Below are 26,513 nucleotides of genomic sequence, written 5' to 3'. Positions count from 1 at the left end.
AAAGTGTATTTTTCTACTAGCGGGCCTAAAACGTCGACACATCTGTAAACCTGTGCATTGTCACACATTTTTAGCAACAAAATCCTATCATAATACCTAAAAATAGCCCTTAAAAAAAAAAAAATCAAAACCACGTTCAATCGGGTAAAGCTACTGGTACAAATCTTTGGAATATTATATACAATAGAGATGCTTAATATCGCTGCTGCTTGAGCTTCTTCCTGAAGTCATGGACAGTCACGGGAGTCTGGTGGAAAAGTCGGCAGTTAATCGCAGGGCCACAAAGAGGGAATTTAGAGTTTCCAATTCACCCTATATGCATGTTTTTGGACTGTGGGAGGAAGCCGGAAAGAACCCATGCAGACACAAGGAAAACATGCAAACTACACACAGAAAGGCCCCAGGCCCGGAATCGAACCCACGACCTGTGCCACCCAATATTACATACTGTATATTATCGGCTCACAGAAGCGGCATCGATTTCCGTCAATTACTGCCATCTGCTGGTGGCTCCTGAGAACGCAAGGTGATGACGTATCACCTGCGACGACGCTCGCAACAGCAATGCGCCACGAGCACCGTTGTTGTGGCTGCCAGGTGACAGCCGTGTGATAAGTTAGCCGCAACTTAGTGCAAAGTGGCAGGTTCTCCACTCCGTTGGGTTTTACGGGGTGCCGGAGCAGCGGCGCAGCCGGCGGAGGGGCGGCGGCCGATAGCAGAAGCAGCGTCGGCGGGCGGCGTGGCGAGCGGGAGCCTCTTCCTCCTTCCTGTGTGACGGCTGTTCGGCTGACAGGGCAGCGGAGGGGACGGCCATGTAGGAGAATGAGCAGTCAGCACGCCTCCGCCGATGGGACTGACGAACGCACGGTCCAGCAGGAGAACGAGCTCGAAGCGCTCGCGTCCATCTTCGGGGATGACTTCCAGGACCTCCGAAGCAAAGACCCGTGGAAGGTGAAGTGCTAGCCTCGACGCGTTAGCACCGCGCCGAAGTGGAAGCTGAGTTTCTGCTACCTGTGGAATATTGGCGGCTGGCTCCTGATGGCCGTGTGTGTTTGTGTGTTTTCAGGTCAAGAGGCCTCCGGAGTTGTACCTCTGCCTGCGGCCCAGCGGGCTGAACAACGACGGGGAGTGCTACGTGACGGTGGACCTGCATGTCAAATGCCCAGCAGCGTATCCGGACGTGTGAGTAGTGTAGACCCTTGTGACACGTATTTAATCTCGGCTGCTGTCACAATTTCCATATGCTGCATATTTATAGAGGGCAGTTTCACTCACTTCTCTGCAGAGTATTTGTTTGACTCTGTTGATTACATTTGTTTTTTGTAACCCTCCCATTGTCATTGACAAGTCTTTGCCAAGTCTTTGCCAAGTCTTTGACAAGTCATTGCCAAGTCATTTTATATCCCCGTGTTCATGAAGTGATGTTGACAAAGCTGTATAGGCGATAATCACCACGCGTACATTCACTTTTATCAACATGTTCCTATTGTTATATTATCAGCGTGACGTTTGCTTTAGAAAGTGTAGGCTAAAGCGCGCTGTAAATCAGCCCTCTGTGATGTCACAAAGGGCACACATATCTCTGGTAGCTCTGTCAAATGGGTGCCAACGCTCCCAGCAAGGTGATTCTTCCTCTGTCTGAGGCAACGTTGGTCTTTGTGTCCTTACAAGCATGTGGAAGGTGCAACGAAAGCAGGAGCAGAAAGCTTTTGCCAAGTGGTTTGATTTTTATATACAGAAACGGATTTCCAAGTTTAAAAAAATTTAAAAGTTAAACAAATCCACAACTAATTTTAACTATATTGGCAAGTTTGTGTCTTTTTCTTTTTAAATTCATGTGGTTTTGGTTCAACACAGTTCGCCCAAACCCACCCACATGCTTTTTCTCTCTGCCTTCAAGCCCAAACATGGGCTGCCAACCAAATGTCTGCGGGCTTGTGACCTATTATTCTAATGTGGCGTGTTGTTTTAATGTGTTGAAGAGGAAACTCATGATAACTTCTCCTGTGGCAAAAAAAGGTTATTTGTACAGGCTGGTGTTAGTAAAGGGGTTGATTGTTAAATCGCTCATCGGTATGTGACAGAATTCCAAAGTGTGTCCATGTTACTAAGAGCTTGTAACCTCTCAAATACTGAATAGAACTGTAGTTTCACATATAATTCTAAACACTTTGTTGTTATTAGTGGAAAGGTGAGGGTACAGAGAGAGCAGAGATACAGAGGATCTGTGTGACTCACTGTGAATGTTAGATGTTCTGAAGGTGAAAGCAGAGACTGGTGGTCTGGGCCTCTGGTGGTTCTGATATGTACAGAGGAGAGACAGTGAATGTATCACAAGAAGGATGCTGAAGTTGGAACTTGCAGACAGGAGGAAGAGCAGAGAGGAGATTTATAGATAAGATGTTGCCTAGCGTGGGAGAAGTTGATGAAGTGGGCGGGCTCAGATGGAGACAGATGATTGGCTGCGGCCACCCTTGAAGGGAACTGCCCAGAGGAGAAATCCGATTGCTGAGATTGTCTCCGCGTGTGTCGGCATTCACAGGAATGAAAAGGTTTGAAAGGATGCTGCGTGTTCCTTTCCATGCCAACCAGTAAACATCACACGTGCCTGATGTGTCATGCAGTTGTAAAGCACCTCAATAACATCAGTATCTGTATGTGACCAGGCCTCCGGAGCTGGAGCTGAAGAGCGCCAAAGGCCTGTCCAACGAAAGCCTCCAGACCCTCCAGAGTGAGCTCACCAAGCTGGCCAAGGCACAATGCGGAGAGGTCAGCGTCCGCACACCGCCGCCGCGGCGTCACGACCGCTCCTGCTGACAAGGTCGCCTCACGTCCGTCCTCTTGTCCCCCCCTCAGGTGATGATTTACGAGTTGGCGGACCACATCCAGGGCTTCCTGAGCGAGCACAACAAGCCTCCGTCGCGCTCCTTCCACGAGGAGATGCTGAAGAACCAGAGGAGGCAGCAGGAGAAACTAGCGCAGGAGGAGCAGCAGAGGGTGGACCAGCAGCGCAGGCGAGCGGAGGAGACGGTGAGGAGGAGGAGGAGCAGGAGGAGGAGGAGTAGGAGGAGGAAGAGGAGGAGGAGGATTTCTGATCTCCAGTTGTGTGTTTTTAGCTCTCCCCTCTGTTTCAGTGACCTCACTTTCTTAGTATTGGCACAAAGTTGCAGTGCTGAAGCCACTGACATAATTCCAGTGCCTAGCTGAACTCCTGCTTCTCTGTCGTTTCTTTCGAAATAACATAATATTACCATGAAGAGCTCACATTGCAGGGTTAATGTAACTCATTTGTGTAGTTAGTAAGTTTCGATGACGTCAAAATCTACCTCAGTAAAACTTTAAATAACCAAGTGTCCGGTCGCTGACTGAGGTGGTTCTGGATTCTGCAGGAGAAGGAGATCATGGCTGAAATCCAAAGGAGGGAGGAGGAGAAAAGAGAGGAGAAGAGGAGGAAGGAGATGGCCAAGCTGGTGACTGTCTCCAGGATTGCACGTAGTGCCTGCACACAAAAAACCCACCCGATTGTAATCTGTCCTGCGTGATTTGTGATCCGCAGGAGCGTCTTGAGAGCATGGTGCAGCCGGTGTGTGGCAGCCCCACCATGCTGGGCAAGAGCCCCCCCAGCCCCAGTAAAGCCCCTCCTGAGTGGCTGGAAGCAAAGAAAGCCGCCAGCAGCCGCCGGCGGACCACCTCAAACACGCGCCACAGGTATGCAAGTGTGCACGTTTGCAAAGTAAAAAACGTTCCCACACAGCCGAGATGCTGAAAGCCCATTTCATCCCCCAGACGCGACACGGGTAATGAAGAAAACAGTCGCTCGCAGGAGCTCCTCCACTTCAGCAGCAGCACCTACGGAGAGCTGGTGGTCCACCGGGGGAAGAGCTTGGGTGAGAGCCTCAGAGTGGTGCGGTCGCATTCGCCGCGGTGCGGCGCGGCAGCTCACTCAGCCCGCCGGCCGAACCACGTCTTCCATCTTCTCAATGCCCACAGGTGTGAGCGAGCGCCTCGGCCGCCACGTTTACTGCGGGTTTGAGGCCAACTCGGGAGAGTTTGCGATGATTTACGAGTGGGCCCTGCACTGGAACAAGAAGATGAGCAAGTTCTTCACCAGCCAGGAGAAAGGCAGGATTGACAACTGCAAAAAGCAGGCAAGTAGTGCATTAAGTAGGTGGGAATTTGCAGTTGCATAGAAATTATAGTGGGGGTGGGCCTGTAGAAGGCACAGTCTGACCTATATACAAAGGAGTGTGTGTGTGTTTGTGTGTGTGTGTGTGGGGGGGGTCACGCCCACCGAGGCCCAATCACAACTGTATGGTTGGTGTTGGGATTTCTCAACTTATATCAAAATATATATTAAAGGAAACAATCAACAAGCTTTACTTCAATGATAAATTGCCGGTGCAAAAATTGAAGTAGTTCTCACTGCGAACCCGTGAGAACATTTCTGCTTGGTCATACTTCTGCGGTCGACGTTAAAGCAGCAGATGTACAGCAGTGTGCAGTGCGATTTATTTTTCCCACCTCCACCAGTTCACTCTTGCAGTTATCACACTCTGGCTGACACATTGTCATGTGACAACATACCACACGCTGTGTTGGCTCAAATGCACACAGCAGCAGCTGGCACAACCAAACACGTTCCACACCATCTTGATGAAGGGGTTGTAATAGTGAGAGTTTATAGAGCTTGTATTTTTGCACATTGCAATTGTACAATTTAACATTACATTAAGTATGATGCAACTGTGATGCAACACCAATTTTTAATTTGCTGTAATTAAGAGCAGATTTTTCTTCAGGAAGATAATCAGGAATTTTTGCGCGCTTATTAAAACGCCACTCTCACCCTCGCAGATCCATGGCGCAGAGAACGAGTTCAACTCCCTTCTACGGCTGGAGCACCCGAACCTGGTGCACTACACAGCGCTGTGCACCACGGAGAAGGAGGACTGCCTGGTGGTGAGCCTGCTGGTGGAGCACGTGGCCGGCGTCAACCTCAACCAAAGCCTGCTGGCGCACGGCCCCGTGCCTCTGGACAAACTGTGCCAGTACACGGCCCAGCTGCTGGCCGCCCTCAACTACCTGCACTCCAACTCGGTGGTCCACAAACAGCTGGGCGCCTCCAGCGTGCTGCTGGACTCGGAGGGCAACGTGCGGCTGACCGACTACAGTCTGTCCAAGAGGTTCGGCGACATCTGCAAGGAGGACATTTTCGAGCAGGCCCACGTGCGCTTCACGGAGGAGACGGTGCTGCCCACCAAGACGGGCAAGAAGGGCGACGTGTGGAACCTGGGCCTGATGCTGCTGGCTCTGAGCCAGGGGAAGGAGGTGAAGGAGTACCCAGTGACGGTGCCCACCAGCCTGCCTGCTGACTTCCAGGACTTCCTCCACAAGTACGTGTGTCTGGTTCCCTGACTGAGCTCCAGCACTGCAGAGCTTGTGCGCTGTGTAACTGATAGCTGATTAGGAGACTCAAACAAATTAGCAATGAGCGATTCAATGTTTTAAAAACCTGATTTTCAGCACTTCGCCTGTTTAGTTGTGTTGCAGTGCAGTGTTCGTATTGGCAAAGTTGAACTTTAATAAACATGCTAATTGCTAGCCATTCAAAATGTGATATCATCCAATTAGTAAGGCTCACTTTTTAGCACATTTTTTCTCCCAACTTCCAATATGAAATATTATTTCCCATCTCAAAGCCAATTGAAGTTATACTCTCACAATCTTAGGACAATTTTATGAGAGTTGGATATTTTTCTTGAAGAAAAGCCAGAAACAGCTTAATCCCCATTGAGTTGCTGAAGGTCTTTTATATGTAAGATGGTGCACGATATCACAGTGTCGGTGCATTCAACCTTGATGATGGTATTTCATCTTCCTCACAGGTGTCTCTGCCTGAACGACGCTGAACGCTGGACGGCCCAGCAGCTCCTGGATCACTCCTTCCTCAAGCCTCCGTCGCCTAAGAACCTGCCGCAGTCCCATGAGGCCAGTCCAGAAGGTGATGTTTACATCGGGACAAAAATATTCAGAATAGAGACTTAACTCACATTTCACACAAATAAACCTATGCATACTGATTCCATATTAGTAATATTCAATTGCGTATGACCTGGAGGTGCAGTGGTCGGCACTGTTGCCTCACAGAAAAAAAGCTTGTGGGTTCCCAGCAAATGCTCTGGTCCAGTGCTACGTGCATTTTAAGCTAATTGGTAAGTCTAAATTGTCCGTAGGTGTGATTGTGAGTGCGGACAGTCGCGTTAGACTTGTGACTAGTCCAGAGTGTAACCCTGCCTTTGGCTCAAGGCAGCTGGAGGAGAAGCAGTGAAGGAAAATAGATGGACGTAGGCTGATTTGTTCTGTGAAGGTCAGGTTTTGTTCAGAAGTTTAGGCCAAGATGATACACATTCCCATTTACTGCTGATTTTCTGGTATGAGTAGTTTCCATCTTCTATCATTCTTTTGTTGATAGAAAGTTAAGTGAATCCTGGTAAAGGTTCAAACACATTCTAACTGTCCCTGTCCATTAGTTGCTCACATTCTTCTTTCTTTGCTCTCAGACCTGGCTGTGGACTTTGCATCAACTGTCATCCCGCACAGCCACATCCTCAACGCTCCGTTCATCTCCGGCGTGCAGAGGCAGTTTTCTCGCTACTTCGATGAGTTCGAGGAGCTGCAGCTCCTCGGAAAAGGAGCCTTCGGCGCCGTCATCAAGGTGGGATCCAGACTTTGAGTGGGAAGTACGAAACCTTTTCCCCTTTCAACCTCTCGACCTCTCTGTCCGCCGCGTGTGCAGGTCCAGAACAAGCTGGACGGCTGCTACTACGCCGCCAAGCGCATCCAGGTCAACCCGGCCAGCAAGCAGTTCAGGCGCATCAAAGGCGAGGTGACGCTGCTGTCGCGCCTCAACCACGAGAACATCGTCCGCTACTACAACGCCTGGATCGAGCGGCACGAGATGCCGTCGACGGGCGTGGTGAGCAACACGGACAGCTCGGAGACCCAGAGCCCACTGGACAAACAGACGCCGCAGGGCGGCAAGAAGGCCGCGCTGCGCCTCAACGAGCTGGGCCTGCCGGACGACGCCGAGGACTTGGCACCGCCGCTGGCCCTGTCCAGCTCGGTGGAGTGGTCCACCTCCATCGAGAAGTCCTCCAGCGCCAGGTGCAGCGGGCAGCGCTCCAGCGACGAGGAGGACGATGACGACGACGAGGACGTGTTTGGCGCCTCGTTTCTGTACGTTTTTCTTTTAGTCTTTTATTCTTTTTTAAGCGATTTGTGCAAAATTGATTTCATTTTTTTTCCCCCTTCCAGGCCGTCAGACAGCGACTCGAGGAGCGACATCATCTTTGACAATGGGGACGAGAGCGCGGACGAGATGTCGCAGGTTTGCGCGCGTTATTTCGGCCGACATCTCGTTTGCTCTTTACACAGCGACGTCACGTGGCTTCTTCTTTGTCCTTGCGCAGGTCGAGTCGAGCAAAAGGCCGGCGGTCAGCACCACGGAGAGCACGGACTCGGAAAGACACCCTCTCATTGCACATTACCTGTACATACAAGTAAGCAGTGGTGGCAAAAGTATTTGCATTCTGTATTTCAATAAAAGTATGGATACTTGAGTAAAAAAATACTCCAAAGCTGATCCTCTAAAATATGACCCACTCTTGCATTTAACTCTGGAAGTAAGATGTGGTGCAGTACCACGTTCTCACCGCTAGAGGTCCGTCATGCTCTCTGTGTTCGGACAGATGGAATACTGTGAAAAAAGCACTTTGAGGGACACCATTGATCACGGCCTGCACCAGGACCAGAACCGGCTGTGGAGACTCTTCAGGGAAATCCTGGACGGCCTCGCTTACATTCACCAGCAGGTGGCGATCCATTTCCGTTTGAAATCCTGCTCGTGGTGCAACGTCAACTTATTTTTTTAAGCTGTTTTTCTTCTTCTCTCCCCGTTACTTTCAGGGTATGATTCACAGAGACCTGAAGCCCGTCAACATCTTCCTCGACTCCCAAGACCACGTGAAGATCGGAGACTTCGGCCTGGCCACGGACCACCCCGCAAACGTGGTACGTTTCTGCCTTCCTGTGACTGGCTGGACGGTGCCGCTCACAAGCTTATCGGGTTTCTGATTGTCTCCCAGGCTGCAGGTAAATTTGAACTGGAGGAGTTGGGCTCAGCAGTGATGACCAAACTTGACCCGACAGGTTAGTGAACAGCCACACGACGTCTGGCCTGCTCCTGATGTTCTGCACTGACACTTGTCTGTCTGCACCATCCTGCAGGGAACATGACCGGCATGGTGGGCACCGCTCTCTACGTCAGTCCAGAGGTCCAAGGAAACACCAAAGCCACCTACAATCAAGTAAGAACTTTTTGTATCTAAACGTGAATGTGATTTAAAGGTCCAGTGTGTAGAATGTTTTGGGAAGCCCACCTATTTAGGGCACTGTCAGGTCCTGGTGTTAAATGGCAGCTAACTAGGAAAACTAAATCACTTTTAATGTATTGCAAGTCTACAATTTTTTAAATGTATTTATAGGCAGTATATTAAGCTTTTACCAATGTAAAAATCCTAAAACAGGCCAAATGTTCCACACTGGACCTTTAACTGACTGGGTTTTTTTCTTCTCTGATTGCCATGACTTGTGCACGTCCGCAGAAAGTCGACCTGTTCAGTCTGGGAATCATCCTGTTTGAGATGTCCTACCGGCCGATGACCACGGGATCGGAGCGCATTACCGTGCTGGGTCAGCTGCGTGAGGTCGGTCCAAGCTCAGGTCTCAGCGAGCCGACGTCTCGCGATCAATTCAGTCCAGCTGCGGCATCACCTCGTATTGTTCCTCCTCCGCAGGAGCCCAGCAGCTTCCCTGACGACTTCAGCACAAATGAGCAAGTTGCACAGGTGAGGGTCTCAGCGTTGCGAGCGTTTGTCGTGCACCTGCTCCACACTCACTGCTTCTCTTCTCTTCTCTTCTCTTCTCTTCTCTTCTCTTCTCTTCTCTTCAGAGAAAAGTGATCGAGTGGCTGCTGAACCACGACCCGGCCCTGCGGCCCACCACCCAGGAGCTGCTGAAGAGCGAGCTGCTGCCCCCGCCACAGATGGAGGAGTCGGAGCTTCATGAGGTGCTGCAGCACACCATGGCCAACATCAACGGCAAGGCCTACCGCACCATGGTGGGACAGCTGTTTGCCCAGAACACCTCCCCGGTCATGGACTTCACCTACGACATCGACCTGCACAAGGTACAGAGAGTCGCTTTGCGATATTCAAATCTTCACCTAATTCTGCCTGTTTGAAACATTCGAAAAAATTTGCTGCGTAAATGAAAAAAGAAAATCTATGAAACGATATCATGCAATTTAACAAAGCTACGTAAAGTATGCTAATGTCAAAGGACGCTGAAAACAGCTTGTGAGTGGAATGTTTACTCAGTCAGAGTAAATTCGACTAAAAATACTTAATATTCCGTGACCTCCTCCGTCCAAACATAATGCGCCGTTTTCACTTGAAGTGAACTGGTCACGTTGACCCCGTACGTCACGTCCCCTGACGTGTAAATGCGAACAAAAGTGTTTCAATGACACTTTTGCGATATACCTTTTTATTTTCTTTATTTCAGACCCAAGAGATCCGTATCAAATATATACGATACGTCTGAAAAAACCACCTCATGAGAGTGTCAAAACCTTTTAGCCACGTCTGAGAAGTTTAGGTTTTTCAATTAGCAGTTTTTTTTATTGCGATATTTAGGTTTTGCGTAATTCTCGGGGTAATGGAAACGCAGCGACTGACTCAGTTCTTTCAGGGAAAAATGTAAACAACATGTTTTTAGCTTTGCAAAGTATAAACTACTTGCTAAAAAAATAACAACCCTGCAGTGGAAAGTTGTGAGGGGTCCAAATGTTTTGGCACCTCTCATCCCATTGCGAGAACCTGACAAACAGTTCCCCTCGTCACCCCAAGATGTCGCTGCAGACACACGGCTGTTGCCAACTCCCCCCCTCCCCCCTTTCCCCCACTCCACCGCACTTTTCATCTGGTCCACATTGGCGGCTGACAGAAGGCCTGCTCGCGCTTAATCGATGTCTCCTGATGGCTAACAGAGGCTGTTTGTTTGCTCTCCCTCCAGGGCAGCTTCAGCTTCAACGGCGCAAAATTGCAGCAGTATGTGCACGAAACAATCACCAGGATCTTCAAGCGGCACGGTGAGTAGGGCCGCGCGTGATTGGCACGCCGGCTCGCGTGTGACCGCCGCTCGCAGAAGAGCCCCACAGTCTCCCTCGGAGACCCCCGAGTGACGGCTACACAATAAGTCCACTGTTGGGCACCGCAGATACTCTGCAGGTGCTCCTTCTCTTTTTTTTTTTTCGTTTTTCTTTTTTTTTGTGCTCGGTTTGCATCTGCTCACGTGCATCAGCGTCCATCACTGGATTGATGTGATTTTATTGTTTTAGATGGTCATTTTTACATGCTTATGTATTGATTTTACGGTCCGCCTCATCACCGGTGATGAAAAGTTTTCTCTGATTCTCACTTGAATGTTTTAAACCTGTTATTTGCTAATTGTTTTGTATTTACAACCTTACGACTTATTTTTCTTACTTTTTTTAATTGCGCTTCGGGGACAAAGCCCGACCAATTTCGCTGTAGCTACCTGTTGCAATGACAATGAATTTGGATTTGGATGCATGATGCCTGTGTGTGCAGGTGCCGTGCGCCTCCAGACGCCGCTGCTCCTCCCCAGGAACAGGAAGCTGTACGACGGCAGCGAGCTCGCCTGCTTCATGGACCACAGCGGCATGCTGGTCACGCTGCCCTATGACCTGAGAGTGAGCCCCACACGCACTCACACACAGGCACACACTTGGGACCAACACCTAGCCGTGCATGTCAGATCTCGCTCGCCAAACATTAATTACACACAACAATTTGCATCCGCACGTGCAATCAGCAGCGGCAGCGGCAGCAAGATCCTGCTGCCTCAGGAAACCCTGAGGTCTAAATGGTTGTTTCCACACTGTGATTGATTACAGCCTGGTATGCACTGACTTCACTGTCATTAAACCGGCTCGCTCAACGCGTCGACTCTCTTTTTTTTCTTCTTCCTCCGCTGCAGATGGCGTTCGCAAGATTCGTCGCCCGCAATAACGTCACCCTCCTGAAGAGGTAACGTGAAGGACGCTGATTTCCCCCCAACAACTTCGTCAGCCGGTTTGCCTTACGGTCATAAATTCACTTTGCGACGCAATTTTACATTTAGTGGTCGGATTCGCGGGCAACAACTGGTGTTTGTGATTTGTGCGACTAATTTGCCTTGTTAGAAGGCAGCACGTTGCACAATAGCAAGTGAACAGTCGGACATGAAGGTTTAGAGAAGACGGTCTCTTCAAGATCACAAGAACAAGTCCAGTTTTACCTTAAGATGACCTGGATGACTGAGAACCTTCACTGCAGTAGTGGTTACAGTGCGTTTCAGGTTCAAAAAGCCTTTGAATGATTCAAAAGCTTTTTAAATTCAAAATGAACCCGTTTAAATCAAACACCCTGCAAGTTTCCCAGAATTTATAATGGCAAATAAAATGTTCACAGTCAATAACTGTCAATCGTGGCTTCAGAATAAAACTGCTCTTTATTTCGTTTGGCTTCAGGTACAGCATCGAGCGCGTGTTCCGGCCCAGGAAGCTGGACCGGGCTCACCCCAGGGAGCTGCTGGAGTGCGCCTTCGACATCATCACCCCCGTCACCAACAGCCTGCTGCCGGACGCCGAGACCATTTACACCATCTCAGAAATAGTCCAGGAATTCCCCGGCCTTCAGGTCACACTCTCGCCGTCTCGTTGAGTCATTCGCCGCGCTGACAGTTTGTCGTCCTGCCGCCGCTCTTGTTTTTTCCTCTTTAGCCTCCCACTCGCATTCCTGCCGTGCCGACGCGTGTGTAATTCTTGACAGGCTCACGCCGAGGTTTATTATTCCCAGGGTAAATCTGTAATAGGCAGCTCTCTCCGCTTCCTTCCCTGCCTTCCAGTATAATCCATTTCCTGTCCCGGAGCCGCGCGGGTCCGCCGTGGCGACCGGTCTTTGCACGTTTTCACGAACCCCGTCGACCCCGGGCTCCTCGCTAAGATCCTGTTTTTTTTTGCGAGCCTCGTCTCGGCCTCCGTCGCCCTTCCCGCCCGTCGTGTGAAAGCTCTTAAGAATATACAAGTCGGAAAGAATGAGAGTGCAGCCGGAAGGACGGCGTCAGTGGCGATTATTCACCCAGGCCGTCCTCGCACAAGTGCACGCAGGGGCGGCTCAAGAATAATACATTTTTTTCAACTCAAAGACGCTTCACAAGGCATTAAAATAATAAAATCAGTGCATACAAAACTACAAATAAATCAAAATGCAGGGGGACGTGAAATTACAAGAACTCAAACAGATTGAAAAAAAAATTGAAGACGGTGAAAAGAAAAGGTTCACAATGTGTTTTGGTGCGTGTTTCCGTGAATGCAGGAGAGAAACTACAACATCTACCTGAACCACACCAGCCTGCTGAGGGCCATCCTGCTCCACAGCGGGGTCCCCGAGGACAAGCTGAGCCAGGCCTCCAGCATACTGTGCGACGCCATGGTAGGAGCATGCACGCTGCAAAAACCCACTTCCAGGTCCGTGAACATATAAAGTAGCGAGCCAACGATCTGTTTTGGTCCCCCTAAAGAGTGAAAAGTTGACCAAACGCGAAGTGGAGGCAAAGTTCTGCAACTTCTCACTGTCGACCAACAGCGTGAGTGTTCGCACGCACCTCTCCCCCTCCCCCGCCCCCTGCAAAAAATCATCGGCCTGCCGTTGCGGCAGCTGACCTGTCCACACTCGCAGGCCTTCAACACCTTCTCTCCGCCGCTGATTCCAGTTGCAGACGCTCTACAAGTACATCGAGCAGAAGGGGGACCTGCAGGAGCTGGCGCCGCAGCTGACATCGCTCACCAAGCAGAAGACAGCCGTCACTCAGCTGGCCAAGCAGGGTCTCAAAGACCTGGAGGAGCTGACGGTGCTGCTGCGCAAGCTGGGAGTCAAGCTGCAGGTCGGTCCCTTTCTTTTTTTCTTTTTTTTTTCAAAAGGAAGGCATCGTGCTATTTTTTTTTGTTCCTTTCCTGCCCTTTAACCCGTGTTCCTCCTCTGCGGCTGCAGGTGGTGATTAACTTGGGCTTAGTGTACAAGGTGCAGCATCACTGCGGAGTCATCTTTCAGTTCGTGGCGTTCGTGAGGAAGCGCAAGAGGACGGTGCCGGATATCGTGGCCGCCGGCGGACGCTACGATCACCTGGTAGGATGCCAACACGTTCAGGGCGACCAAAGTGGAACTCATTCTCAACATCGTTGTTACCGTGGTCACAGAGTGTGAATGGATAATTGGTTCAATGCAAAGTGCTTTATAAATCCAACCCATTGCTATTATATGGCTTCCCCCGCATGCAGATGCGTGGCTCACATTTTAATCGTGTCAGACTTGCCAGCCTCTTTTTGCCTCGTTTCATTACGACTCGCGTTTACGCGCGACTCAGCCGACGCGTCCGTGCTCTTCCAGATCCAGGAGTTCAGAGGACCGGCCTCCACCGTGCCGGTGCCCTCCGCCGTCGGGGCCAGTCTGGCTTTGGAAAAAGTCTGTCTCGCTATGGCCAGCATGGAGGAGCCGGTGAGCAACGCACACACCAGAAACACACACACAGAGTCAAAGGCAGACATTAATTATTGTAATGAAGGAGCAGGAGACGGAGCTACATATTTAATGACGGCCTATGGCAGCAGTGGCCCACCACACAGCCACTTTTAGAAAGGCCTTAATAACTATGATCACGGTGCCTCCTGATGGCGATGTGGAGGTAATTCTGGCCGCACATCAATTCCCATAAGAACAAAAGGATCTGAATGAACAGTGTTGAAGTCACGACTTTTGGCCTAACTGAATTTCTCTCTCTCTCATTGTTTTTTTTTTGCAGCCATCGGTGAGCTCCTGCGACGTGCTGGTCGTCCCGGTCGGACACTCGTCCATGTCCAGAGCCATCAATGTTGTCCAGAAGCTGTGGAGTGCCGGTGTCTCTGCCGACATCACTTATGATGTCTCACAGGTCAGCGGAGTTCATCTCGCTTCACGACAGAGCTTCCAGTGAACCTTTTAGCCAACTCATAGGGTTTTTTTTACTTCATTGAATCATCATCCTGAACTTGATTTTGCAGCTAGGCTGAAAAACCATCTGCGTGAACCCTGCAAATATATGTATAAATGCACGTCAAGAAACACTGGTGTTTTGTGCATTTTCAAGCAGTGTTTTTTCATATTTAACTGGCAGACCTCAATGAGTTGGTGGAAAGAGGGGCACATCATAAAGAATCTATTTTGTTTTTCAATTTAATAATAATAAACTACCATCTAAAAGGAAACAGTCCCATTTCCCAGTCACTCCCTCTCAGTTGCCTGCAGACTTGGCAGTGAAAGAATTCTGCAGACAGAACTAACAAAGCACCATTGTAGCATGTGAATCATTTGCAGGCAGACAAATAAAGTTGATATTTGTGGCACATCTGGACAGAAAAGCTTCGAATTGGAACAAAAAATGAACGCAAGGACGAGGGATTGTTCAATAAATGCAGTGGCCAGAAGGGCGGCGCCACTGAATTGACGGTTCAGGATCTGTTCTGTGAGGAGCAAGTGGACGGCTGATGCGTTGGTGGTTGCCACATGATCATTTTCACGTTATTTCGTGAAACTTTCTCAAAATAATGTGAACATTATCACATAAAAGCGTGATAGCTTCACATGCTAACATGATACTAAGCCCTGTTTTTTTTTTTTTCTAGCTTGGCAGCAATGCGGTTCATTGGCCAGACACCGCATTCATACATTAGCGTCATAGTGAATCTATTTTTAACGAGGTTTCATTTTGATCAATTGCTGTTTCCAAATCCGTCCCCTCGGAGAGCTGTTCTCCACCTTTTGGTTCCACCGTCACATTCTTCTCTTGTGTACGTGATAAAACTCTCTCGACTTTGTGTTTTTAAGACTGTGGTGTGCCCCCCCCCCCCCTCACTGGCACGGCTCTGTGCCCACATTGTGTGTTTTTTTCCGCCTCTTTTCTAATCTCGACAATCTGTTGTTTTTAAACTTTCCACAGCCCAGCCATTTCTATAATGGGCTTTATTGTCTATAGCAATATTGGCACAAGGCAAAAAAAAAAGAAGTAATTTCGCAACCTTCTTCTGCCCGGAGTTCCTAGAAAAGATCAGGAAGGACAGTTTTGGCCGTCAACAACAAGCAGCACTGTGTTCAGCGTCACTTGCAGGAACTTCCTCGCCCAGCGACGGGATGCTGCTCCAGCCCCCCTCACCCCTCACCCCTCACCCAGGCCTCTCCATCTACAGCTTTAATTTCATCCTCCACAGACAGTTATGCTCGGTTGGCTTTTATTAGCCAAATATGGCAAACCTGCTCCCACATGCGGTCAGATTTAGGCCCACGGCCCAGCCAGCCAGCCAGCCAGCCAGCCAGCCAGCCAGCCGGCAGTGGCTTACCTTCGACATCATTCGCTCTGTCGACAAGAACCTTTTTTTTTTTCTCCCTTACTGTTTTTTTTAGGTGGATGGTGATGCAACAACATTGTAGCACCAGGCGAAACATGAGAGTGTGTTATCTTTTGGTCATCAGTGGAGAGGAGACGTTTAGAGCGTCAACAGTTAGAACTTTGAAAAAGTGATTCTAAGGAACTTTTTGTCTCTCACATTCAGTGCGAGTCAATTGAAATTCTCCACTTGCTCGACCGCAACAGTGAAACGCTTCCACTGGTAGCCACTAGTGTTGCAGTACTGGAGATTGGTCTTGGTCTCCAGACCACTTTCTTAGGGTCTCGGCCTCCTCTCAGACATTTTTACTTGGCCTTGTCTCAGACTGGACGGACTGGGGATTTTTGATCAAGACTCAGTCAATTTTTTCTGTTTTGTTGTTATTTTTCGTTGATCTATGAAGTCTTGGTCTTGATCTCGATGCTCTCTGGTCTTGATAATGTCTCGGTCTCGGTTGGTGCCGTCTTGACTACAGCACTAGTAGCCGCTTGTTTTGCTCGCAGCTCAAACCCGCCTGCAGCTGCAGCCGCTTTCTCCTGAAGGGACGCTGATTGGTTTGGTCATATTTTGTCTGCTTTTCGGGGTGGCTCCGTGAGAACTGATCTCAGGAATCTGGCGGCGGCGAAAAAGCTGCAATGAAACCGTGTCTTTGGTCACTTTTCAACCGCGACCGCTGCGTTCCTTCATTATTGTAGAACATTTTTTGGTGACGGTTCCCAACCGTGGTGCGTGTGAATTTGCGCTATCGCTTCAACGGACCCGTGAAATGACTTTTTCAAAAATGTCAACCTCACTCAGAATGAGGTTCACATCCTGTATTTTGGAAACTCAAGCAACTGAAGCGGCATTTACAGCCAAGCTGTTATTAATCCAGCCTTCTTTTGTGTGTGTGTGTGTGTGTGTGTGTGTGTGTGTGTGTGTGTGTGTGTGTGTGTGTGTGTGTGTGTGTGTGTGTGTCATCAGTCTCAGGAGACATTGTTGGACCACTGCAGGCTCGCCGGCATCAACTTCATGGCCCAGGTGTCCGACAAGGAGGGACACTATGTGAAGGTGAATTTTGCAACACAGTTAAAGTCTTGAAACGTATTGATACAAAAAAAAAAAAAAAAAAAAAAAATCACATTTAAAAAAACAAATAAAAAAAAATAAAAAAAATTTGAGATTGGATGGCAACTTTGCAAGAATTTGCACCTTGGGTTGTACTCTTGAACCGTCGCCTTGAACCGCTGCAGGTCAAGTCCTTCGAGAAGGACCGACAGTCTGAGAAGCGGATCCCCGAGTCGGACTTGGCCGACCACATCATTCAGAAATGTCGGACCAAATTTTGCGACGACAGAAGCATCAGGTAACGGAATCAAGCGCGACGCGCTGCTCGGAGACCGATTTCAAATCGGAGGCTGTTTTAGTGATGCGCCCCCTTGTGCCCGTGCAGGGAAATGTCTGAAGGCCTCTCTCTGCAGAACCCCAAAGGATCCCAGCTCAACACTTCAGGTACGGTACCGCCTGCGCATATCTCTGCAGCACGAACCACCTCAGGCTTCGGGAACGGATGAGAGCGTCGCCGTTGTTCTCATTGGCTGCATTGCCAATCCAGTTTTTCGCAAAAATCAAAGCGATATTTCTAAAAATTTCGACAAAGTACTGTCGCGATTTGCAGGTGTTTCCATCGAATGGTGTGAAGCGCAAAAGCCGTAATTCTCGTAAAACTGGTGTGAGGTTTCGCACTACTGCTGCTGCACAGCGCGCACGCAACACCCAGCGACAGTTTCTGCATCTCCCGGGCACCTGTAGATGATATGAGGGAGCGATCACTCCATCTGTCAGTTCGATTCACTCCATGTTTCTTTCCTTTCCTGGACTCCAGGGTCGTCGGAACAGCACGGCAGCAACAGCGCCACCAACATAAATGTGAACGTGATCAGCCCAGAAAAGGTTTCAGGGAGTGCCAGGCGGCGCTATGAGTCGCAGGTCTGTGACGTGCACGACGCACACACGCACACACACACACACACACACATCTCTTTATCCGTCTGGTGCGGAGCCCATAGAAACTCAACATGTGGAAGGTGGCAGGACAAGGAAACCAGTCACATTTTTTTTTTTTTTTTTTTTTAACTGCTAGTTTACTCTGGTAGCTCCAGCAGAAAGCGTCCTGCTGGTGTGTGTGTGTGTGTGTGTGTGTGTGTGTGTGTGTGTGTGTGTGTGTGTGTGTGTGTGTGTGTGTGTGTGTGTGTGTGTGTGTGTGATGACGTCGGCCGCACTGTGGGACTAAACCCTCGGCCAAAAGCCACCTGCTTGTAAAAACAAAGAAGGCGTCGCGGACCAAGAAAAGCCCTCGGCGCTGCTCTTGTAACGTGAAAATGCCGTTTACTGCTTCTTAAACTGCTGCTTCTGCGGCGTCCACACCTCCACACACCTGCCTCTGCAGCAGCAGCAGCAGCAGCAGCAGCAGCAGCAGCAGCAGCAGCAGCAGCAGCGAGGCTTGCAGCCACTTCCTGTCTGTCTCCTTCACCGTCTTCTGGGGGCTTTTAAAGCAGCAGCTTTGTCACAACGGAGCAGAAGCTGATTGTTTTTTCTGAAACCCAAGTCCGACTGGAAAGACTTCCTGCTGGAGCTACGTAAAGATGGACGCACCTTCACTTGTGAACTTTATTGACCCCATATGGGCAATTCAGTTCAGACCGCTCCCACCTCAGTGACCAAAACACACATTCAACAGTATTTTAGCCTCATAGCAGTACATTAGACATTTTACTCAACTCTCTCAACTCTACACGCATCCGATTATTAAAAAAAAACAAACAAACCTACAAATTCAAATCTCCGCTGCCATCCAAGGTTTTTTTTTTAACTGATTGTCTTTCGCGGCACTAAAGCAGGAGCTGCGTGACTCTCGCCTCTTTCCAAACACGCTGCAGATGTGTGTCGGAGTGTCGTACCTGGAGACGTCTCGTTTTTTTTACTGCCGGGTCTTGACTTACACTGACCCCTTGACCTGCTCCGACAGTAAACATGTTTTTTCCTCACTCCGTCACCATCAGCTTGTTTTTTTGCCTTTCTTTTTATTTTATTTTTTTCGGTCTCGGCGCTCTGGCTTGAACATAATGAGGTCGGCCGTGGCTCGAGGGCACATCGGCGTTTTGTCTTGAAAGTTGTTGCAAAAGCGCTGTCAGGCTTTATTTCGATGTAAAAAAAGTCTACTCTCTCTCTCTCTCTCTCTCTCTCTCTCTCTCTCTCTCTCTCTCTCTCTCTCTCTCTCTCTCTCTCTCTGCACTTTTCCTCTCAGATCCAAACGCGACTGCAGAATCTCGCCGGCAATCTGCAGAACAAGAGCAACGACATCGAGGTTCTGGCGGTAAGTGGTCGGCTTCGGTTGCCCATTTCCTCCCCCGATCCTCGTGTGAAATGGCATTGCGTGCATGCAAAGTGCCTCTGAGAGCTGAAACAGCAAACAGACTGCGCCTGGCTGGACGTCAGATGGCCGTGAATCCATCCCAGCCGCTGCACAACAGTGAAGAGTAAACAGAAGGAAGCCGGCGTGTCCCGTTTTGAAAGGCGTGTAAACGGCCGCCGCGTTCACACTATTTGTTGTCCCGCCCCAGAGTCAATTAGCCCCCCCGCCCCTTTTTTTTTTTTTTTGAGCCTCTCTGACCGCCGCTGCCGTATATATTCCAGAATTGACTTCTCCGCTCAGCTGGGGGTCCGGCTTGTTTCAGTTGCGCGTTGAGCAAGCGTAACGGCCTCGATTCCAAGAAGCACTTGGCCCCGGCGTCGCTGGCTGCTGGCTGTCAGCGCGCCGCTTGTTCGTCACCGGGGCTGGAACGCAACACCGGCCGGCCGCTCGGTTTCCAACTTACAAACCCGGGAGGTCCTTCCTAGGGGAATAAAAAATAACCCCCCCCCCCCAAAAAAAAAAAAAAAAAGAACCAGGAAGCAGAGTCCAACCAGCGACAGAGTGGTGAAAGCGTGCTTACGACTAATCCACTGATGTGGGAGCAGGACGGGATTATTTGGTTTTGTAAGAATTGCGTCAGTCAGCGCAAAAGCGTCTTGTTTTGTGTTGTCGCAACAGAAACTTCCAAAGTTCCATTGTTGTTGTTTTTACGGCCCACCATTGTTTTTCTCACTGTCCCCACAGGTGGACCTGCAGAAGGAGACGCTGATCAACTTCCTGTCCCTGGAGGTGGGGTTTGGTTGTGTTTTTTTTTTTGTTTGTTTTTTTTACCAGCTTTATCGAGATCAGCTCAGAGTTAATAAAAGAAGCAGACGTCTGATGGGAGGTGGTGGGGAAGTGGAAAGAACGAACCCGCAGAGGTCAAGAGCCGAGACAGGAAGAGGGGATCCCGCCGCCTTCCGCGCCTGATGAGGAGTGAATTGAGGGAACACCCCTGGTTTCCTTTCTTTTTATTTTTCCCTTTTTTTTTTTTTTTAAACCGGCCAGGGAGCTCCGCTAAAGACTCCCAGCATGCGCTCTGGCATGGAAAAGACGCCCAGCACGGTTAACAAAAGGCACACTTGAGAGGTGTTAATATTCACATTCCAAACTCCTGACCACGGCCAAGCTCATAAAACAAAAAAGAAAAAAAGAAAAAGCGTGACTCCAAACAGCGGCGGGAAAGCCTTTCACTGTATCTTGTGTAGAAACGCGAAGACGGGCTGAAAGGGGCCCTCGGCACCGCTGTTATATAAGCGGCCGCGCCGTCACGGGCAACACGCGTCGGAGAAAAGGCACCGAGCGAGTGTGAAGAACGTGACAATGCACCGTCTGTGTAGGAAAGACCTGCCTTCAGTGCTGCAAATTGCTCCGAGTCGCACCGGGAAACCAAATAACCAGCGACTTGACATGCACAAATATACCAGCGCAGCGAGCTGGCGGGGTGGGTGGTGGGGGCACGGAGGTCATCGCTCCCACAAATTCAGCTTTCTTTTAGTAACAAATGTGGAAATTGACATTTATTTACACAGTCATTTCTATGTATTTATTTATATATCACCAGCTCGCACTCACTCAAACCCCCCCGCCCCCCTCCCTCTCCTCCCCCACCAGTTCGACAACGAGTACCAGTTCAACGGCAGCGTCAAGACCCTCCTGTCTCGCCTGCCGCGGCAGCGCTACCTGAAATCCATCTGCGAGGAGCTGCATCATTTCAAAATCATAAAGAAGTAGGTCCTCCGCTTCGGGAGGAAACCAATCGCGCGTCTTCATCCTGATTCTATACGCGAGACTGACCAGTTGCCACGCATGTATGTAGAGCCTGGAGGTTTAATGCTGGCGTGTTTGATTTTACACACACGACTCCCAGCCGGTGCCCGTGTCCCAGCACTTGGTAGCAGAGAGCGTCGACCACACGACCAGTTTCAAATTGTGGCATCGCAGCGTCAAAGTAGTCACTTTTGTACGTTTGCCGGTGTTTCCCAGTCTAAAGCCAAGGAATGGAAGACGCAGGGATTAAAGGGAGTCACGTCTATGATTTAGCAATTTATAATTTAACCATTTATCTATCATTTGTTGCACTGTGGAACACAAACTTCACATGTTTTTCAGTCTAGCGCATTGTGCTCATGTACAACATGACAAGTGATGACCACCATTATAATCAGAGGTGGATGGAGCAATGATAGATTGTGGCCTGGTGCTATCAACTTTGTTTTTCCCTTCACGTTGGTATTGCAAAGGGCCTCAAACACTCTTGCTGTTTTTTTTTTTTGTTTTTTTTCTATTGTTATTTTGTTGAAATTCACTTTTGTATTTTCGAGTGACATTTCTAAAGCAGAACATGAGCATAATACAGCATAGCAAATAGCCCAAAGGAAAAGAAGAGGGTGTAGTGCACCGACTTAAGCAAGGAACGTGAATTATCATTACTGTCAAAACATCTCAAGAAACTTTATTTAAAAAAAAATTGCTTTGCAAAGCACCTCATGCAGCCGAGACATTTCCTGAACTGAAACGCTCGAATGCTTAAACGTGGAAGCAGAAATGTCACCAACGTGCGTTCCTTTTGCACGCCCACGCGCTTTTCTCACCTCCCCGCTGACTTGTGAATTTCTTCCTTTTTTTATTTTCTTAAATGAAAAACGGAACCTGAGGCGACAAGGTAAAACGCATTAAAGAGCACTTAAAAGAAAAAAAAAAAAAACTGTCAGAAGAGGCCCACGCTTCCTTTTACGGGCAGCTGCCACTCCAGAAGCTCCGAGCGAGCGCCGCGGCGCAGCTCCAGGTGTAGCAGTGACAGTCGGCCCATTAAAGGGCGGCGTTAGACGGATAACGACCGCCTTGGAGGAACATCAAATCCTCAGCTGATCCCGTTTCCTGAGGTGAAATGCGGCGAAGGATTAGCCTTGTTTGGTCCTCTGATGTGTGTCTCCTGACACCCCAACCACACTGACACCCAGATTGCAGTCCGGGGGCCTGACGGGGCCATCGGGTTTATTTCAAAGGTGCTGAAGTGCCGAGCGCTCGCAAAACGCCCTGCGTCAGAGAGCGACGTGGTGAGAGGAGGGAGGGGAGGGAGTCGGTGGAATGCGTCCTTAGCGAATGAAAAGAATAAGTAAATAAAAAATAAAAAAAAATCAACGCGTCTATTCTTGACTTGGGCTGGGTTTTAATTTCCGCCCTCCGCCCGCTGTGTGTTTTTATTTGCTGTGCAGGGTCGTGTGGTTGAGGGAGGGCTGTTTGCTGATAAATTACACACGGCATATATTCAGCGTGTGTTTTTTTTCGTCCTCGTGTCATTTTAGGAGATTTCTAGAAACGGCGTGTGGCCAAACTGTAAACGAAAAACCTATTCTGGTTTCAGCCACTGAGCTCCTCTGAGGCGCAGCAACCGCAGACGAAACGCATGTGAACCGCGGCGCGTTTAACATTGTGGGTGGAGTTCGAACTCCCGCCGAGTTTTTGGGTGTTCTGTCACTTAAACCGCTGGAACATCTAAGTTAGGAACCCAGGAAACATGCGTTCCCTTCCCTAGAGCTCCATTACTGTCACAGGTAATTGAGCAAACTTATCCTCTATTATTCACCTTCACGCGACTTGGAAACAATTGGTAAATAGTCACAAGTTCATTGTTGGTAACGCTTCCGTTCTAGAATTAATAAGCCAGTGGTTTCTTTAGCCAGCCTGCTAACTGCAAAGATTGATCTAGAACATTCCAGAACATTGCAAGTCCAGAAGACCGATGTCTTTAATTAGAGTTTTTCGGCAAACATCTTTAGCATTAGCTAACAGTCTTCTTCTCCTTCTTCTTCTCCTCCTTCTTCTTCTTCTTCTCCTTCTTCTCCTTCTTCTCCTTCTCATTCTTCTTCTCCTTCTCCTTCTCCTTCTCCTCCTCCTCCTCCGCCTTCTTCTAGCTCATTGTCATGATTTTTTACGGGGACATGTGAGAAATTGTTTGTGTGTTTCTAAGTACTTGTGAATCTTGGAACCGACGTCCCTCCTTCTCTTTCAGGGTGGCCGTGGTCGTCCTGTACAGCTACAAGGACGACTACTACAAGATCCTCCTCTGAGAACCTGGAGGCTTCGCTGGTCTTTGAATCGTCCTGACTGACTTGACCATTTTTGCACTGTTGGTGCACAGATTGTTTTCACCTGCGGACCTACACAATCTACCTGAAGACTGAAGGAGCCCGACGTTTGCCTATGATGAACAAATGGATTGTTTTACCAGGAACATTTCAACTCAAACCAAAATTGAGCGCCGTTCCCCCCGAGCTCTGAAGTGATGCCTTTCTTACTTCCAGTCAGGAGGTTTATGGGACTTTACTGCCTTAATAGAACAATAACGGTTAGAGGTGCAGAGAGGTCTGTTTTGAAATGAGGTGTCATAAATGCATTTTTTTTCCTCTCTCTTTTTTTTTTTAAATAGTGTTGGGATTAGTAGTAGGAATAAATTGCTTTTTCCCATTCGATGTGATTTGGTCTCATTCACTTGAAGCAAATGGAGAAAGAATCTTAATCGTGTACAAAAAACATCTTTCACATCTGCTCTGTTGCCACAGACCAAAAGGAATATTGGTCTGCTTTTGATTATCTTAAGTCTTTGTGCTGCCTTTGACAAATTCAAGGCCTGGGAAAGTGACTCTTAATATTTGCCTGGCTGATCTTCCGGTGAAGCTTCCTCACCTTGAAGTTTATGAGCAAGCTTCTGGGGACAAGTCAAAACAACAGCCAGGTCTGCGCCCAGGATTACCAGAGTCTCCAGGTCTGGCCTTTGCATGTCTCTGCTTTGCAGTGGCTCTTCATCTTGAAGGCTTGTTTGCCTTTTGATCGTGCTTAAACGTCGGTGCCGAGCGTGAAACACATCTGCAAGTGCTTCTTTAGATAGATCGAGAACAACATCGTCGGGGATCAGATTTTAGGGGGAAAGAAACAAAAGACCAATTCCCCGAGTCCGGGACCAGATGTTGCTTGTGCCTGAAGTGAAAAACCGCTGACAAATACCTTCTCGCGTGACGTCAGTGTATGGCGGGAACACTGTTGAAGCATCAGCCCGGGGCGCTATAGTTCACACATTTATTTTTTCAAAATAAGTGTAAATGTTACAGCTCATCATCTAGGAAACATATTTACAGGGTTTTGCAACTGTGAAATAAATAAGGCTGTATAGAATATAGTAGATAGAAATGGTAAATAGTCTACAATGTACAGCAGCTTTGGCTACCAAAGATCCATTTTTCAAAAAAAAAAAAAAAAGAGAAAAACCCTCAAACTATAGTATTAATAAATAAAGCTATGTGAAAAAATAAATAAGGTACTCTTCTGTCCTACTATTTTAAACTACTTTTTTTTTTTTTTTACATGTAGAAGAACAAGGAAGTAAGCGTAAGCTTTTACAGTCGCCTCTTCATTTTAAAGCACAAGATCATAATCCAAACAGACACAAATCTAGCAAGTTACTAAAGAAAAGAAAAGAAAAAAAAGAACACTTCAATACGGATTGGTCTCCAACCAATTTTGGCATCAGAACAGTCTTTGTATTGAGAGAGAAAGAGAGAGAGAAGGGGAGAAAAAAAATGGCATCGGGGCGAGAACTCTGAACTGAAACACTTCCTCCCTCTGTGAAAAGCCCCGGCTCGTTTCTTAATGTTTTTCAGATTCTGCCCTGGTTACGAAGCTTTTAGCTGCAACGCTTGTGTTCACTCGAGTGGTTTTAACATCTCCGGGAGCTTAATATGCCTATCAAATCCCTGATTAGGGCCTTTTATCCCCTCAAGAATCCTGCAGAGAGCTTTCTTAAAAGCAGCGGCGGCGGCGGCGGCGGCAGGCTCTGAGAAAAGTGCTTCGTCTCGTTAACGCGCTGCGGTTTATTGACGTGTAACCTTCATGTGCGTCCCGACAGATCGGGAAAAAAAAAACGCTGTTTGTGTCCTCGCACGGCTCAACTTGTCTGCGAAGGGTGCAGGTGACGAGCCGTTGAGGTGGCTTTTTGATGTGAATGCTGAATGCAGGCGTGTTTGCTTTTTTATACCGAAGAGGATTAGAGAAAACAAATAAGATGGATTTTATTCAAGTTTCCAATTTGAGAATAAAGTTGAAATTTTGAGATTTAAGTCAAAATTTCGAGAATAAAGTTGACGTAAAAAAAAAAAAAATCATGTAAGTCATGTAAAGTCAAAAGGCTCTGCGCGCTAGTCTTGTGGAGTACTTCCGTTTTCGCCAGTTTCCTGATTACTGTGGGTGAGCCTTGTGGGATACACCTGTTTTCGGTAGTTCACTTTTAACGGTAGGTATCTGGGTTCATCCACCATCCATCCAGTCTACTCAGCAAATTCCACTTTATTTTCGTCGACTTTATTCACGTAATTTCAACTTTATTCACAAAAATTTGTCTTTTTTTTTCGTTGACTTTATTCGCAAAATTTGTCTTTTTATGTCGACTTTTTCACGACATTTTGACTTTATTCACGAAATTTCGACTTAAAAGTCGAAATGAAAACTTAAATAAAAATCTCCTTCCTGTAATATTTTTTACTCTTCTTGTGTCTCTAATCCTCTTTTGTACTCTTTCGTAGTTTTAGCTTCTTTAATACAGGCGGGGGGGGGGGGGGGGAAGAAGATGGCAAACAAAGAGGATCCGTTAAGGCTCCGGGGTTAAGGCGTTAAAGCGAACCCTCACTGCCTCCAACCAACACCGGAGTGCGAGCAGTAGCTTGACACACGCAAAACACAAACACACACACATGCACGCACAGCTGCGAATGCAGTTATGAAACGAGGCGAGGTATCAAAGACATTCCACGTGGGTCCAGCTAAAATATCTGCTGATGTTTGGCAGTCAGCATGCAGTCAGTAAAAGCGTCATTTTTTTTGTTTGCGTTCTTGAACGATCATCCCGCCGTGGATGCGGAAGCAGGGCCGACTCCTCCAGGGAGAGCTGGGAAGGCTGGCAACTCGATCAGAGGGAGATTCACGTGTTCTGCTCAGCTGAGAGAGAGGTGCGTGTTTGCGTTCAGAGATTTCTGAATGGAATGACGAGGCTTTTTGTGATTTGTGTCCTTGGTGACATCAACGCTCCCCGATGAACGTTCCGATCTCAGAGACCCTCTTAATACAGAGCGGACGAGGCCAAGAACAACACGACAACATGTACAAATACTGTAGAAATATACAAAAAAAACAACTAAGCATGGAACCACACATTCTAAAGCAGTGGGAGTTTTCTTCTTCTCTTTTTGGATCGGGTGAGTTTGTGTACAAGCCTCGCTGTGATTTGAGCCGCTGAACCCAAATACGATCCGACCAGATTACTGATTCCTTTCGCCTCTTTTGCCTGATGAGAATAATTACATCCATGAAGCGCTGCGGAATTCACGGGTGGGCGTTAAGAGTCCCAGTCCCATCTCCCCTGCTGACACACACACACACACACACACACACACACACACACACACACACACACACACACACACACAC

The 26,513-nt window shown here is 48.4% G+C and overlaps 2 protein-coding genes across 4 annotated transcripts in view; one reads left to right on the top strand and one right to left on the bottom strand.

Annotated features, from left to right (window-relative positions):
- Window positions 1-535: 535 nt before the first annotated feature.
- Window positions 536-23,509, top strand: eif2ak4 (eukaryotic translation initiation factor 2 alpha kinase 4). Its single transcript, XM_076018360.1, has 39 exons — window positions 536-951; window positions 1,067-1,182; window positions 2,667-2,769; window positions 2,857-3,030; window positions 3,390-3,470; window positions 3,557-3,708; window positions 3,787-3,887; window positions 3,991-4,148; window positions 4,855-5,393; window positions 5,886-6,001; window positions 6,561-6,715; window positions 6,797-7,236; window positions 7,315-7,387; window positions 7,470-7,559; window positions 7,749-7,871; window positions 7,966-8,070; window positions 8,145-8,208; window positions 8,287-8,366; window positions 8,664-8,765; window positions 8,856-8,906; window positions 9,011-9,247; window positions 10,135-10,210; window positions 10,713-10,834; window positions 11,122-11,171; window positions 11,654-11,822; window positions 12,501-12,617; window positions 12,706-12,771; window positions 12,898-13,068; window positions 13,176-13,310; window positions 13,572-13,679; window positions 13,984-14,112; window positions 16,565-16,651; window positions 16,834-16,946; window positions 17,034-17,092; window positions 17,466-17,569; window positions 18,888-18,956; window positions 19,740-19,784; window positions 20,649-20,764; window positions 23,050-23,509. Exons 1-39 carry the CDS (start codon window positions 823-825, stop codon window positions 23,105-23,107), a joined length of 4,983 nt encoding a protein of 1,660 aa, XP_075874475.1. The 5' UTR covers window positions 536-822; the 3' UTR covers window positions 23,108-23,509.
- Window positions 23,510-24,099: 590 nt separating this feature from the next.
- Window positions 24,100-26,513, bottom strand: part of LOC142883460 (cysteine-rich motor neuron 1 protein) — a 30,591-nt gene continuing 28,177 nt past the window's right edge. For all 3 annotated transcript variants that reach the window (XM_076018359.1, XM_076018356.1, XM_076018357.1), the window contains exon 16: window positions 24,100-26,445. The gene's annotated coding sequence lies outside the window, so the exon portion shown is untranslated. The remainder of the gene's footprint in view (window positions 26,446-26,513) is intronic.

The sequence above is a fragment of the Nelusetta ayraudi genome, unplaced genomic scaffold, assembly GCF_046127955.1.
Source record: "Nelusetta ayraudi isolate G7.1 ecotype Tasmania unplaced genomic scaffold, CSIRO-AGI_Nayr_v1 ptg000007l, whole genome shotgun sequence".
In the NCBI taxonomy this organism is placed as follows: domain Eukaryota; kingdom Metazoa; phylum Chordata; class Actinopteri; order Tetraodontiformes; family Monacanthidae; genus Nelusetta; species Nelusetta ayraudi.
Note: the sequence above shows the minus strand (reverse complement) of the source record. Positions and strands in the feature narration are given on the sequence as shown.

Bases quoted from the DNA above. Each gene is read 5' to 3' on its own strand.
- eif2ak4 (XM_076018360.1), top strand. From the start codon at position 823: ATGAGCAGTCAGCACGCCTCCGCCGATGGGACTGACGAACGCACGGTC. The intron at 7,237-7,314 runs GTACGTTTTTCT...TCCCCCTTCCAG, and splicing joins GTGTTTGGCGCCTCGTTTCT to GCCGTCAGACAGCGACTCGA. The intron at 12,618-12,705 runs GTAGGAGCATGC...GTCCCCCTAAAG, and splicing joins GCATACTGTGCGACGCCATG to AGTGAAAAGTTGACCAAACG.